The sequence below is a fragment of the Nicotiana sylvestris genome, chromosome 8 (genome assembly GCF_000393655.2).
Source record: "Nicotiana sylvestris chromosome 8, ASM39365v2, whole genome shotgun sequence".
NCBI lineage: Eukaryota > Viridiplantae > Streptophyta > Magnoliopsida > Solanales > Solanaceae > Nicotiana > Nicotiana sylvestris.
Genome location: NC_091064.1, coordinates 136,285,278 through 136,299,348, shown reverse-complemented (window position 1 = coordinate 136,299,348; position 14,071 = coordinate 136,285,278). Strand labels below are relative to the sequence as shown.

Here is a 14,071-nt window from a genome sequence, read left to right as displayed (position 1 = left end):
TCTGTATAGGATAAAATATGTTCATATTAAATGTTCGTATGAGAAAGCGATACATGGAGCCGAAGACAGAGGACAGTCAGGTCCGAAGGCAACAATCTCGAAAAGAATGGTATTCATAAAGGCGAATTAAATAACTGCAACCCGATATCATTTAGTGGAGAGTATTTTATAGCATTAAGTGCACAGTCCGTTACAGAGAATATGGCATTCACAGCCTACCGTTACACATTCTTCAATGACCCTCATAGTTGTTATTTAAGAGGGGCATAATCCTAGGACCTTGTTCCCTAGGTACAACTATAAATAGTAAGCTCTACGGCCATTGTAAGGGACACGAATTTTCTGACAAGCCAATACTATACTTTGTTCAAAAGCTCAATAATATTTTCTTGCTTATTAATATTGTTACTACTGCCTCCGGAAGCTCTGCTCCCGGAATCAAGATTGCTATTGTCTTATCTCGATTTCAACGCTGTCTTATATTCTTGTCTAATTTATTTATTATTTTGGGATCAAATCGATTCACTTGTCTATAAATCGCGCATAAATTCAATTATACCGTTTTACGGATAAAGAGTGTATCTTTTAAAAAATTAACCTTGAAAAACAATGTCCGAAACTTAAAACGGACAGAGTAGTATTTCTATAGGGTTTTGTATTTTCGGATACGAGGAGGGGAAAAGTAGAGGGAAAATGAGTACAGGCAGTTCCCTGACATCGTCGCCGGCGAGGTCATCGAGTTCGACGATGGCGATGATCGGAGGAAACGCAGGGCCGTCATCGTCTTTAGCCGCTGATGACTTTAACTTCCCTACTGATCTCATCTCCATTCAAGATCGCAAAGATGAAGCTCTAAATGGTCAGTGACATTTTTTGCATTTTCTTTGTGAAAATATGTTTACGTTTTTAGTTTTCATTTGGAAGTATATTCAACTTCAAGTAATGATCTGTGTGACTGGAGAAGACCTAATTTATTTCGCAAATCAGCCGAATAACGATCTGAAATTGATTATCTAATGCAGTGGAATATTATTCTATAGCTAAAATTGATTATTTAATGCAGTGGAGTATTTAAAAATTCATTTGAATAATATTCTAATTTGAAACTCTCTTCAAATTTTTGAAGCAAAAGCCAGTAATTTATAGCCAAAAGAATTTTCCACTTGCACAGCGTGATTGCCAGTACCACATGTTTTTACTTTTGAATCTAAAACTTGGAGAACTTTTTTTTTTTTTAACGTCTGTAGTGTGTATGTTTGAAAAAGAAAAAAAAATCTGGTGTTTCATTGGATATCTCTGATTTTCATTTTTCAAGATATGAGTGTTTTAAAACACAACATTATAATTTTCTGATTAATTGAGGGACTGTTAACAGCAGCTTTTGCATAAATTTGGTGTGCATCTCACTGTAAAGAATAACTTAAAAGTTGCAAATAGTTAAAAGGAAAAAATTGATTGATCTGATCGTGATAGAAACTAGATGGTAAAACTGATGTGGTCGTGTGAGTAGGACATGTAAGGGTTGGGGGGGGGGGAATGTATCTGCACAGATGGAGACAGATGCTTTATAGTAGGGGCTGGAGGCAGCTGGCAATTGGAGTTAGGTATGGTTTGCACACAAATGTAGATGCAATGGATGTAATTTGAAGGAAGATCAAATGTAAGACCTCATTTACTCCAAATTTAGTAGCTGGAAAATGTTGATAGAGCTCAATCTTAATTTCTTATACTTTTGCATATCATTTACATGTCTATATTGTTCTACATCGAGTGAAAATAGATAATTTTCTTTGATTGTAAGTGCTTTTTCTTCTTTTTTATATCACTAGTTGGTTAAGTGTTATAGATGCTTTTTTCTCCACTAGTAAGTAAAATGTACTACTACTACTACTATCGCAGCTCTTCAGAGTTCAAAAAGGCCAGTACTTCATTATATTACTCGTTTTGTTGTTTGATAGCTTTTTCAACTGTTGTTTTAGATATATGTTGATAACAAGTTTTGAGTAAATTCACTAGTTAATTAATGAAAGAGAGTGATTTCTCTGTCTGAAACAAATCTAAAGGAGCGCCATATTTCTGACTAAATGACTAAGTACCAACAATCAGTGTTATCGAAGGCGCGCTTAAGCCCTGAAGCAAGGCTCAAAATATATTAAGCGTTTCGCCTAGCTTAGTGGGCGCTTCAGCGTCGCCATTAAGGCTCTAAAGCATACTTATCCTTGCCAATGAGCGTAATCCTAACAACACTAAACAATTGATATTTTACTTTATCATAAAAATTTCTTCAATTTCTTTGTTCATATATTTGGTATTCATACTTATATATATTAGTCCTGGAATACACATATATATTTGTAGTTTTTCTCCATTTGCACCTTTCTTCGTTAAAGCCCACGCTTTATTTGCGTTTTGCACTTAAAGCCCCAACAGACCTTAGAGCTTTTTTGCGCTTTTTGCTTTTGACAACACTGCCAACAATGTTTGCATAGATTTGTATTGACAATCTAGAACAGCCAATTGTTAAAAACTAATGGGAAGTGTATTTCAACAGGTTATGTCTATTATATTAAGGATTTTTCTCTTTTTGATAAAGCTGTTATATTAAGTACGTTTAGCATGGTGTCATATATAAGGTAGCAAGATGTTTAATTTTGTGGCTTATACTAAGAATTTTTCATCTTGTGCCATTTACTGCTTGTAAAAGGACCAAAATGGTTCATGTGACTTGCTGTTTCTATCTGGTGGAGAAAGCGTCTGGCTTCGGTTTTAGGCCATCCTTGGTTCAGCAGGTTGGGCTATAGGTCCCGCAAAAAGTGGGAGCTTTGGGGTAGCAGTGCAGCTTTATCATAGATAAAGCCGTTAAAGTTCTTAGCTCTATAGAACTTGATGATGATCATTGATAATTAGGCAAACACAAATTAAAGCTGCATTTAATGGAGTCTTTACTTCCCCTATCTGAATAAAAAAGATATTGCTAGCAGCTAGTTATTTGGCTATTTTGGTTGTTTAAACAAAAAATTTCTAGCTGAGAAAGCAAATGCCATATTTGCATTATTTTCTTGATGTAATGGACTTTGTTTTTCTAAGAAACTTTGAGTTGTTAGCTGGTGATATAGTCTGTTTCAGTTTTCATGCTGAAATCCAAAGTTATCTTGGTTCTGCTTGCAGTTCTCAAATCTGATCTGATGGCTTCACTGAATAAAGAGGTTAAATCCTTAGACGAGGATAGCTGGATGTTTGATGGACCTCGGTCTCGTATTCACATGATTTCTAGGCCAGGTAACTCGGGAAAAACAAAATGGACAATTAGGGAACTTGATGATAGTGTAACTGATGCCTTACTGCTATGCATTTACAGGCTATCTTCACAAACATGGAGAAATTAGGAAGCTTTCTAAGTTGCCCATATCAAAATGAGGAATATTTTCTTCCTTGAGAACTGTAAAACAATGTAGCTTTTATTTAACGAGCTTGTCGTAGTATAAATGTGGTGATTTACTTTGTTTTTGAAGTTTGAGTGTACAAATTTAATGTTTTAGTCCCTGTTTCTTGCTCGTTGATTTTACAATTTACTAATATGTTGCTCATACTGAATACAATGAACTAAATAAGCTTAAAGACATTAAATAATGAGGAAAAAACACTTGCTAAAGGAGAGAAAAGCAAAACTATACAAAGGCTGCTCATCCTACAACCAGATGGTATAGCATAGCAGATTGTCAGTTTTGAAATTTTACCTGATTAAAATACGAATATTATTAAAAGATAGAAAGGTAAAGAGGGTTGAGAAGCTTCTGCTTGCTGCTTGTTGTCTACTTTGTGAGCCGTCATTGCCTCGTTCTGTGACCTCCTTTCCGATCACTTTTCAGCATCATATTACTTTTCAGCATCATATTCTTTAGTCACCGATGGAAAAATGTTCCAGTTTTTCATTCTCAAATATATGAGGATGGGAATCAAGCCCTAAGTTTGAGATTTGAAAAACTGCAAATAGTAAACTTAAATTATCAAAATCATAAGCATTTTTTAAGAAAGTAAACCGTTCCAGGGTGAAAGAAGGCAGGTAAATAACAACAACAACAACAACCCAGTGTAAATCCCACAAGTGGGGTCTGGGGAGGGTAATATGTACGCAGACCTTACCTCTACCCCGAGGGGCAGAGAGGCTGTTTCCAGGAGACCCTCGGCTCAAAGAGGCGACAAGAGACACTATATTAGTATTATCAATAGAGTCATAATAGAACAACATAAAATACCATAAAATTCATAACATAACATAAATACCATAAAAACAAAGTAACAGCAATATAAGAGATATAGGAAATACGAGAATATGTAAGGTATTAATACACAGAAGATAAAGCCCATCATCAGTAGTTGATCAATAGCATCCTAAGACTAATTCCTAACTGGCTAGTCTCACTCTAGTGCGCTGTAAAAAAGACATCACAATTTCCCTAACCTACAACCTTAATGCTCGATCTCCACAATTCCCTGTTTAGGGCCATGTCCTCAGTAACCCTAAGTCGCGTCATATCCTGCCTGATCACCTCTCCCCAATACTTCTTAGGTCTCCCTCTACCTCTCCTCGTACCCACCACCGCCAGTCGTTCACACCTTCTCACCGGTGCATCAGTGTTCCTCCTCTGAATGTGCCCGAACCATCTGAGTCTTGCTTCCCGCATCTTGTCCTCCATGGGGGCCACACCCACCTTCTCTCGAATATCTTCATTTCTAATCTTATCCTTCCTTGTATGCCCGCACATCCACCTCAACATCCTCATCTCTGCAACTTTCATCCTCTGGATGTGTGAGATCTTCACCGGCCAACACTCGGTCCCATACAACATAGCAGGCCTAACCACTGCCCTATAAAATTTACCTTTCAGTAACAGTGGCACTTTCTTGTCACACAGGACTCCCGTCGCTAACCTCCATTTCATCCACCCCACCCCTATACGGTGTGTGACATCCTCGTCGATCTCCCCGGACCCCTGAATAAACGACCCCAGGTACTTGAAACTACCCCTCTTAGGGATGACTTGAGAATCAAGCCTCACTTCCACTCCCGCTTCCGTCGGCTCTGCCCCAAATTTGCACTCAAGGTATTCCGTCTTCGTCCTGCTCAACCTGAAACCTTTGGACTCAAGGGTATGTCTCCAAACCTCTAACCTCTCGCTGACGCCGCGTCGTGTCTCGTCGATTAGGACTATGTCATCAGCAAATAGCATGCACCATGGCACCTCCCCCTGAATATGATGCGTTATAGCATCCATCACCAGGGCAAATAGGAAAGGGCTGAACGCAGACCCTTGGTGCAACCCTAAGATGAGTACTTTAGAAACCATTTGGGTTTTCATAAACAAATTAAATAAAATCATATCAAACATAATACACATGCATAGGTGGATATATTCGTCCATTATAAATGCACATCTACGTTCTTGGAAAATTTAACTGAAAGTAACTTTTTGTAGTGCTTAACCTTAAACTATTACTTCTAGATTATCTTCCATACTCTAGTGTTATCTTGGGAAATTTAAATATACAAAAAGTCATTATATTTGAACTGATTAACTTAAATATCATTAATTAAAGAGACTAAATTAGATATAGTTACAATTATAAATACCATAAATCTGAAATGAAGTCAGACCCCTTTATATGTTTTAAAGTTCTTTTTATAAAAGTTTTAATAACATAGGAGATATGAAAAGATGAGGACAACAGATATTAGAATTGAACCGTCACTTTTTATGTGGTAGGCTTCCCATTAATATTACTCTTGGTTCCATCCTACCAGTTATTCAGCGAGCTTTAGTTTTTAAAAATTATACAGTAATAACATTTTCTTCTAGAGAACAGCGTACAATTGCATATATGTACTTTCGAATTTAAATTTTATTTGGTTTAAGTAGAATATCATCTCAGTTGCGATAACAAACCATACTCAAGGGGAGGTGCCATGGTGCATGCTATTCGCTGATGACATAGTTTTGATTGATGAATCACGAGCCGGTGTTAATGAGAGATTAGAAGTTTGGAGACAGACGCTTGAGTCTAAGGGTTTCAAGCTAAGCAGAACGAAGACGGAATACCTCGAGTGTAAGTTCAGCGCCGAGCTGGGGGAAGTGGACGTTGATGTGAGGCTTGAGTCACAAGTTATCCCAAGTAGAGGCAGCTTCAAGTACCTTGGTTCGGTTATCCACGGGGGAGGGGAGATCGATGAGGATGCCACACACCGTATTGGGGTAGGATGGATGAAGTGGAGGTTAGCATCTGGAGTCTTGTGCGACAAGAGAGTGCCAACGATACTCAAAAGTAAGCTCTATAAAGCGGTGGTTAGACCGGCCATGATGTATGAGACTGAGTGTTGGGCCTGTTAAGAACTCACATATCCAAAAGATGAAAGTAGCAGAAATGAGGATGTTGAGGTGGATGTGCGGGCACGCTAGGATGGATAAGATTAGGAATGATGATATTCGGGAGAAGGTACATGTGGCTCCCATTGATGAGAAGATGCGGGAAGCGAGGCTCAGATGGTTTGGGCATGTACAGAGGAGAAGCCCATATGCTCCAGTAAGGAGGTGTGAGCGGCTGGTTGTGGAAGGCACAAGAAGAGGTAGAGGGCGGCCTAAGAAGTACTGGGGAGAGGTGATCAGGCAGGATATAGCGAGGCTTCAGGTTTCCGAGGACATGATATCTGATAGGAAGTTGTGGAGATTGAGTATTACGGTTGTAGGCTAGGAGGTAGTTGAGTCTTGCGTTACTTTGTGTCTTTGTGAGCCTAGTCCGGTAGGGTTTTGTCTAAGATAGCTAGGGGTAATGTCGTTTCTTACTATTTTCTATTTTCAATGTAGGTTTCACTTACTAGCCATCGTTTTTGCTTTGCATTTTTCTTCTGCATTTTATGTTCCTATTTTTCCTATGATCTCCGTGATGAATCTAATACTCTCCTTTTGTCTTTTTATTATCTTGTGCCGAGGGTCTTTCAGAAAAAGTCTCTCTACCCTTTCGGGGTAGGGGTAAGGTCTACGTACACACTACCCTCCCCAGATCCCACTTGTGAGATTCTACTGGGTTGTTATTGTTGTTGTTCGTACGTGTTAAATGTTTCTTCATATTTTGGGAGTAGAATATATAGTTGCAGAAACTAAAAATATTGTTCCTTGCTTTAAGAAAATAATAATAAAGAATGTATAATACCATTAATTAAGCCTTTTTAATTATGTATTTACTAGTAGTTGCCATTGTTAAATTACTTGGGTGCATTTAGGAAATCCATGTAGAGGAATAAAGCACTACGCTAGCGGAGGAAATTACGTACCCTCTCCTCGTCAAAAAAGGATTTAATAATTTGGAAATACAAAGTTACCGATAAAATTTATACTAACAACCCCTTGGCGCCTACTTTTAGGAAAGCTTCTCCACATCAAATAAGGGTTTTCTATAAATTCGCTACCATAAGTTATTTTACACAATCATTCATTTAGCTTAACAGAGAAAGAGGAAAGTGAGAAGAGGAACAATGGAGTGGAAAAAGCTTTTTGTTCTAGGTGCGGGGTCTTACGGCAAAATGTATCACACAATGAAAATCGATTCGCATTTTTATTATGCGCTTCAGTTAAAGTGTGCAGATCTCCCACGTTCAATTTCACTCCAAAGAGAAGCACGTAAGCATCGAGAACAACATATGTTCAAGCTTACAATTTGTTTCTTGAATATGCATGTGACGATTTGATCAATTTAAAGAGAGGAAAGATGTCAGAATTGGAAATAGGTTTCTATGCATATAAACTCTTAAAGGTTATTCAAGATGTTCATAAAAGAGGGTGGGTTCATTGTGATATTAAACATGCTGTTTTGGTTTTCGATGCTAATGAACGTGGCATGCACCAGTTGAAGTTGGCTGACTTTGGATTGTCACTGAGAATTGGTGATGGAATTAATGGCTTATTGTTTACCTCTAAAATATGAGTAACAATTAAATTTAATTAGTGATTTTAAAGATATGTGATTTAGTTCAATATCAATTGATAATCAAGAAATATAAAGTAGAAATAAAAGATAGAAGTGAATCAAACCAATGTTACTCAGCAGCAGTGACCTCGAGGTGGCTCAGGGCAGTAAGAACAATTAAACAATAAAAATAAAATAAGAACAATGGAGCTAAAGGACAATGCTGATGAACAGTAGGCAAAAAGGTAGAAAATATATTCTTTTCTCAGTGATGATATGATATCCTACAAATGATTGGGGTCCCCTTTATATAATAGGGGAGCGAGCCCTAAATAAGGAATATTTCTATTTATAGTAAGGAATATTCTCGGTACAGCTGTCTAACCGCTGTCACACCTCCATTTTACCACCCCGAAAGATGATATAAGGGAGTTTTTTCCAATTAAAGTGACATTATTCGAAATGAGATTATTTATTTATTTTTATCAGAGTCGCCACTTGGAATAAATTATAGTATCCCAAGTCACCAGTTTATTTTAAATCCCGAATCGAGGAAATTTCGACTTTCCTTTTGAAGTCTGCGAACCAGAAATTCTAAGTAAGGAATTCTGTTAACCCGGGAGAAGGTGTTAGGCATTCCCAGGTTCCGTGGTTCTAGCACGGTCGCTTAGCAATTTATACTTGGCTTTATTGTTTAATTACTCATTTTTAAAACCTATGTGCAATTATCTTTTTATCACTTTTAAATCACTTGAATTATGCGTAATTAAAGAATTGAGTTACGCGTACGTATACTCTTTTCTTTTGGCGCGTCAAAATCATGTCACGCGTACGTGTCCACAATCAATAACGCTTTGTTTATTTTATTAAGACAAGTTTGGTTGAGGTTGCGCGAACGCATACCTTGATTTTAGCTTGGAAAATCATAACTATGTCACGCGGACGTGTACATAATCAAAAAAAAAAAATTGACTGGTTAACACCAACCTAAAGCATACTAGTGTATTCAGGATATTCCATTTACTTTTCCTTTTAGATTCGAGACATTTAGTTGTGTATTATTATATTTTGTTTCTATTACAAAGTGTCTTAAATTAGTTCCTGATTCATCCTCTCATAATTTTTTAGCACTCTTTTTATTTCTTGCAATGTTCTTGAATTAATTCGCAACCCACATCACTTCCTCTCTTATGATTATTTTTCACTAATAGGCATAAAATATTCTATGCCTATTTAGTATACTCTTCGTGAAACTTTTTTGTTAAAATTGACATGTAAACGCGAGCAACAACTCGACCAAAATTCAGCCATGACCGTTTGTAACTAATTAACGTAATAACAAGACATTAATTTGAAAATACAGTCACATAACTATCACAATCAAGAGAACCTATTCTTGACTCTAAAAAATGGGAATCAACAAACTAATCCAATTCTTGAAACTATTTCAAACAAAATTATCCTAGTATTATCTCCTTTATATATATATACTATTTTTATACTTTCCCTTTAAGACTAAATGCATGATCAAATTAACAATTTACGGAAGTGATTTAAGCTTACAAGAATAGCTCGGTCATTGACACTCTGTCGACTATATTTATTAGAATACTCGTTTTCTTGGAATGATTCTTCCTTTAAACCTTTAATTACAAAAACGATATTAAGAGCGTTAACACTAAATGTTAACACGGCTAGAACTTCTCAAATTCTTATACCATAAAATGTTTAAAAATATAGCGTTAACATATTTAGCAATATATATGAACCAAATATTAAAGAAATGAAGAGGAACCTTTTATGAAGATCAACATGGTAAAGTTCTTCCAAACAATCCATACCCCAAATTCAATATGCATAATTTAAACCATAGAGTTCAAGCAAACAATGCCCAATCTACCACAATTCTAAGTTAAACGCATTAATGGAAAACTTATACATTTCGAGCTAAACTTGACTGACTAATACAGTACATCACAAGCAGAATCGAAAAGAAAATTTTACACAGATCAACCTAATACTGAATTTATGCTTTAAGACAGCTTCTCATTTATTCTGCAAATCCATTACATAAACCACTGAGGTTCAAAATGTGTACCTGATGATAGCAAAGGAAACACCAAAGAAATGAAAGCTCAGCAGTCAGCAGAGATAGGAAGGAACAGCCCAGTTTTAACCCAAGAAAATAGCTATTAACCCCAGATAATTCAATGAAATAGTATATGGAAGATGGTTTCAGCCAATTCGAGATTGAAAACCAGAAAATAGAAATCAATGAAACAGTAATTTCTAGTTTTTTTTCAGCATTTCCAGAGTTATTTTTCTTTGTATTTTTAAGTACCGGCCTCTCTCTTCTGTATCTCTATCTTTGTGTGTTGATTTTTAGCCCCTTTAAATAGGCATTCAGCTTAGTGTCTTCTCCATTACCAATTCACTTTTTCATTTCTTTAATCATCCACTCAATTGTCCACTCAATTATACACTCAATTATCCACTCCATTAGTGCAATCCTAACCCTACTATCCACTAGAAACTTCTTTAATTAGGTAAACACTTGAATTAAACTTACATTAATCAGTCGATTATTATACATATTTAACTAAAATCAAGCTAATACTTAATTTAACTGACCAAATTATTACACGAGATACGATTTCTAAATTCTAAACAAACTGACCACACGAACTTATGAAACCAAAAACAAATTTACCAAACATTCTGAAAAACAAAACAACGAATAGAAGATAGTTTATACCAGAAGATTGGTTGAGTTTTCAATTGAAATCGACCAGAGAAAAGAAAAAAGAGATGGGGAAAGACAAACAATAGAATAATAATAACGAAAATAAATAAAAACTAGGAAAGAACTCACCGGACAGGCTCGAACTTGGAATTGGCACTCTGAATCAACCCAAAATAATACCAAACGTTTGTTCTTGGTACAGAACAAACAAGTGTCATTATTTTGTGATGAAACAGGCTTGAATAAGCCCAGAAATCCAGCCAAATGATATTTCATGCACTGGTTAGAACTTTAGGGTTCTAAGGCTCGAACTCAGATTCGATATTTGAAGAGTTCTGTATATATTCAAGGAAAACTAATGATATGAGGGGGTTGTGGAGGTTATGGGGTGTTAGTTTGGGGTCGATTGGGTAAACTAGGGTTTGGGTCCGATCTTTAATCTGAAATTCGAGGGATTCGAGGGGGATTTGAAGAGAATGGGTTATGGATTTAGAAAGAGGAGATCAAGGTGGTTCCATGGTGTAAAACTGGGGGTGATTAGAGGTTGTCCGCCGCCGTGGGTGATTTCCGGCGGACGGTGGTGTGAGGTGGTGTATGTGTTTGATCTCTGAAGAGAGACGAGTGAGGGGGTTTGGTATATTAAAATGAACGATTAATTTGAGCTGTTGGATGATCGAAATCCAACGGCTGTGATTGAATCCTTAATCGGAACGAGGTCGTTTTGGTTACATGGGTGCTGGACCGGTTCAGGGGTGGGTCAGGTAATGGGGAAGGCTTGGGACTGTTCGATCAGGCTGATTCAACGGTTCCGATTAATTGAACCCAAACGACGTCGTTTGGTAGAGGCTGGAAACGGACCGGGTTGGAGAACGGATTGGGCTGGGATGTGTTTGGTTTAACCGGGTGCAAGGATTTGGGCCTGTGTAATTTTATCAAAACAGCCCAGCCTGTTTCTTTCCTCTTTCATTTTCATTTCTCTTCATTTTTCAAAATCCCTTTTTCTTCTTTTCCCAAAATTAAAATAAAAATTAAATTATAATACTTAAAAAAATACTAATTAACTCTAAATAATAATTATCAGAAATAATTCAATACTAAATTAAAAGAAATCACAAAATTTGACTAAAAATGCAAATTTTTTTTTTAATTTTTCCATTTTTATAAAACACCTAATTATTAATTAATTCTAAAAAAGGTAAAAATCAAATCTTAAGTGCAGATGCTATATTTTTTTTTGTTTTTTTAATGTATTAATTAAATTAAACATGCACACAAAATATGTAAATAATCAGGAAAATGACACAATAATTCCTAAAATAATACATAATAATAAAAACCCTAATTTTGGGAATTCTTTTGGAGTAATTCGTGTGAGGCAAAAATCACGTGCTCACAGCTGCCCCTCTTTGCCTGAAAACACGGAGAGTTTTCGTGCAAAGATAAAGTGAGCGGATACGAGCGATTTTTGCCCGTTTGAATACTCCGTGGGAAGCATTTTTGAAAGATTTGACTGAACCTCTGCTTCAAAAGGTTTCCTATATCTCCTTGACTGTAAAGGAATCAGGTCAATGTAGTTCGGGAAGTTTCGGTAGCTAGGACTACCATGAAGCTGTGGTTTCACTGTTACTGCTGCTGCTGCTGATACTGCTTACTGACCTCCTTATTACACCATGACAAAAATGAAGAAGCTGGACTAAGCTATAATCTATGCTTTACAAAGATTTATTTTCAAACTTGGTCTTGTGACTGTTGTTGCCTTGTTGACTTGTATTTTCTTCAGAAGTTCCTTTGTTGTTGACTCGAATTATATTTTTGAGATGCTTTCCCTCTCTTCCAGGCGGGTACCTGATTGCTGAACCTTTTAAATGTCTTCCTTTGACTATTATTTCCTTTCATCTATTCTCTAGGCGGGCTCCTTAATACTGAAACTTGAGGTGTATTCCCTTGCACTCCAGGTGGGCTCCTGATTGCTGAACTCGAAATATATTCCCTTGTTCTCCAGGTGGGATCCTGACTGCTGAAACTTGAATGTATTCCCTTGTTCTCCAGGTGGGCTCCTGAATACTGAATCTTCAACTGTTGTTCCTTGTTCTCCAGGTGGATGCCTGATTGTTGATACTTCAACTGTTGTTCCTTGTTCTCCAGGTGGACGCCTGATTGTTGATACTTTAACTGTTGTTCCTTGTTCTCCAGGTGGACGCCTGATTACTGAATCTTCAACTGCTTTTCCTTAACATCCGTGTTGTTCTTCCCTGTTCTTTAGATGGGCACCTGACTTCAACAAAATAGACATAACAAAAAGAAAAATTTTTCTGCCCCATTTTGGTAGCTGGTACTTGTTCTCCTTACGGATGATTTCCTAAAACAAATGTCATCTTTGCCCCTGTTTCAAATCAAAGAAAATCTTGTCAGTTTAAAACGTGGTGGTTAGTTGTGGCATTCTTGCTGGGGGTGGTTTTCTCTTTGCCTTGATTTGCTTCAACAGACTGCCATGAACTGGTTGAAAGGACTATTTTGACCTTCTGACTGATCCTCAACCACAGGATCCCCAGCTGTTGTTTTTCACTTGTGACCTTTTTATTCGAAACCATATATCTCCCATGATATTACTGAACCATTCCACCGATTTAACCTTTGATCACACTCTATGTCCCACTTTTCATCATACTATCTCTAGCATGTCCTAGCCGCATTTTGCTTTGTGCAATTTTGAATCTGGTAGTACACTTTGACATCTCTTCTTATTTGTTGAAACAAGGCTAACCTTGGGAGAGCTTTAGAGGAGTAAAAATTAACAGCAATAAAATGCAACAATTTTGAGAATTAAGAATAAAGAAGAAAATCCAAATTTGGATGACTGTTGGAGATAGGAAGAGGAACTTATTTGAGTGGAGTCACTGGCACCAATGATCATGGTATGCATTTTGGATTAATCAGCCCAGTTTATTTAACCAATCTCCTTTCCAATTGTTTTACTTTGTGCTCCAAGATTTCCACAAGTCAATTTACTTTCCGCCAACTTACGGACCTTGTTTGACTTGCAGTGCCCTAAAGGGTTTTCACCGACAAACCTCTCTCATTTGTTAATTCCTCGATTCCTTGTCGTCTCATGGTGCCTGTGAAGATTTTCACCGATAAGACTCTCTCATTTTTACTTTCTCTCGGCTTTCATCGCCTTATGGTGCCCATGAGGGTTTTTACCAATAAGACTCTCTCATTTTTTGATTTCTCTCGCTTAAACCGGAGTGTTGCCCCTAATATGAATTCTCTTTACATTACTTGACTTGGCATCTCTCGAAGACTGATCGGGAGGTCTTTCTTTGGACAGCAATGTGGATTTTTGGATATGTTTGGAAAGAAAATGGTATA

The 14,071-nt window shown here is 36.9% G+C and overlaps 1 protein-coding gene across 2 annotated transcripts; it reads left to right on the top strand.

Moving 5' to 3' along the window:
* The first annotated feature begins 342 nt into the window (after positions 1-342).
* LOC104230167 (protein SAMBA) lies at positions 343-3,538 on the top strand. Of its 2 annotated transcripts, XM_009782905.2 has the most exons (3): positions 343-859; positions 3,169-3,279; positions 3,359-3,538. In XM_009782905.2, the coding sequence occupies exons 1-3, from the start codon at positions 694-696 to the stop codon at positions 3,415-3,417; spliced, it is 336 nt and encodes a 111-aa protein (XP_009781207.1). In that variant the 5' UTR covers positions 343-693; the 3' UTR covers positions 3,418-3,538. The 2 variants fall into 2 exon arrangements, with proteins under 2 accessions (XP_009781207.1, XP_070010646.1); XM_070154545.1 differs by having other exon boundaries at positions 605-859; positions 3,169-3,538.
* The last annotated feature ends 10,533 nt before the right edge of the window (positions 3,539-14,071 follow it).

Bases quoted from the DNA above. Each gene is read 5' to 3' on its own strand.
- LOC104230167 (XM_070154545.1), top strand. From the start codon at position 694: ATGAGTACAGGCAGTTCCCTGACATCGTCGCCGGCGAGGTCATCGAGT. The intron at 860-3,168 runs GTCAGTGACATT...TTCTGCTTGCAG, and splicing joins CAAAGATGAAGCTCTAAATG to TTCTCAAATCTGATCTGATG.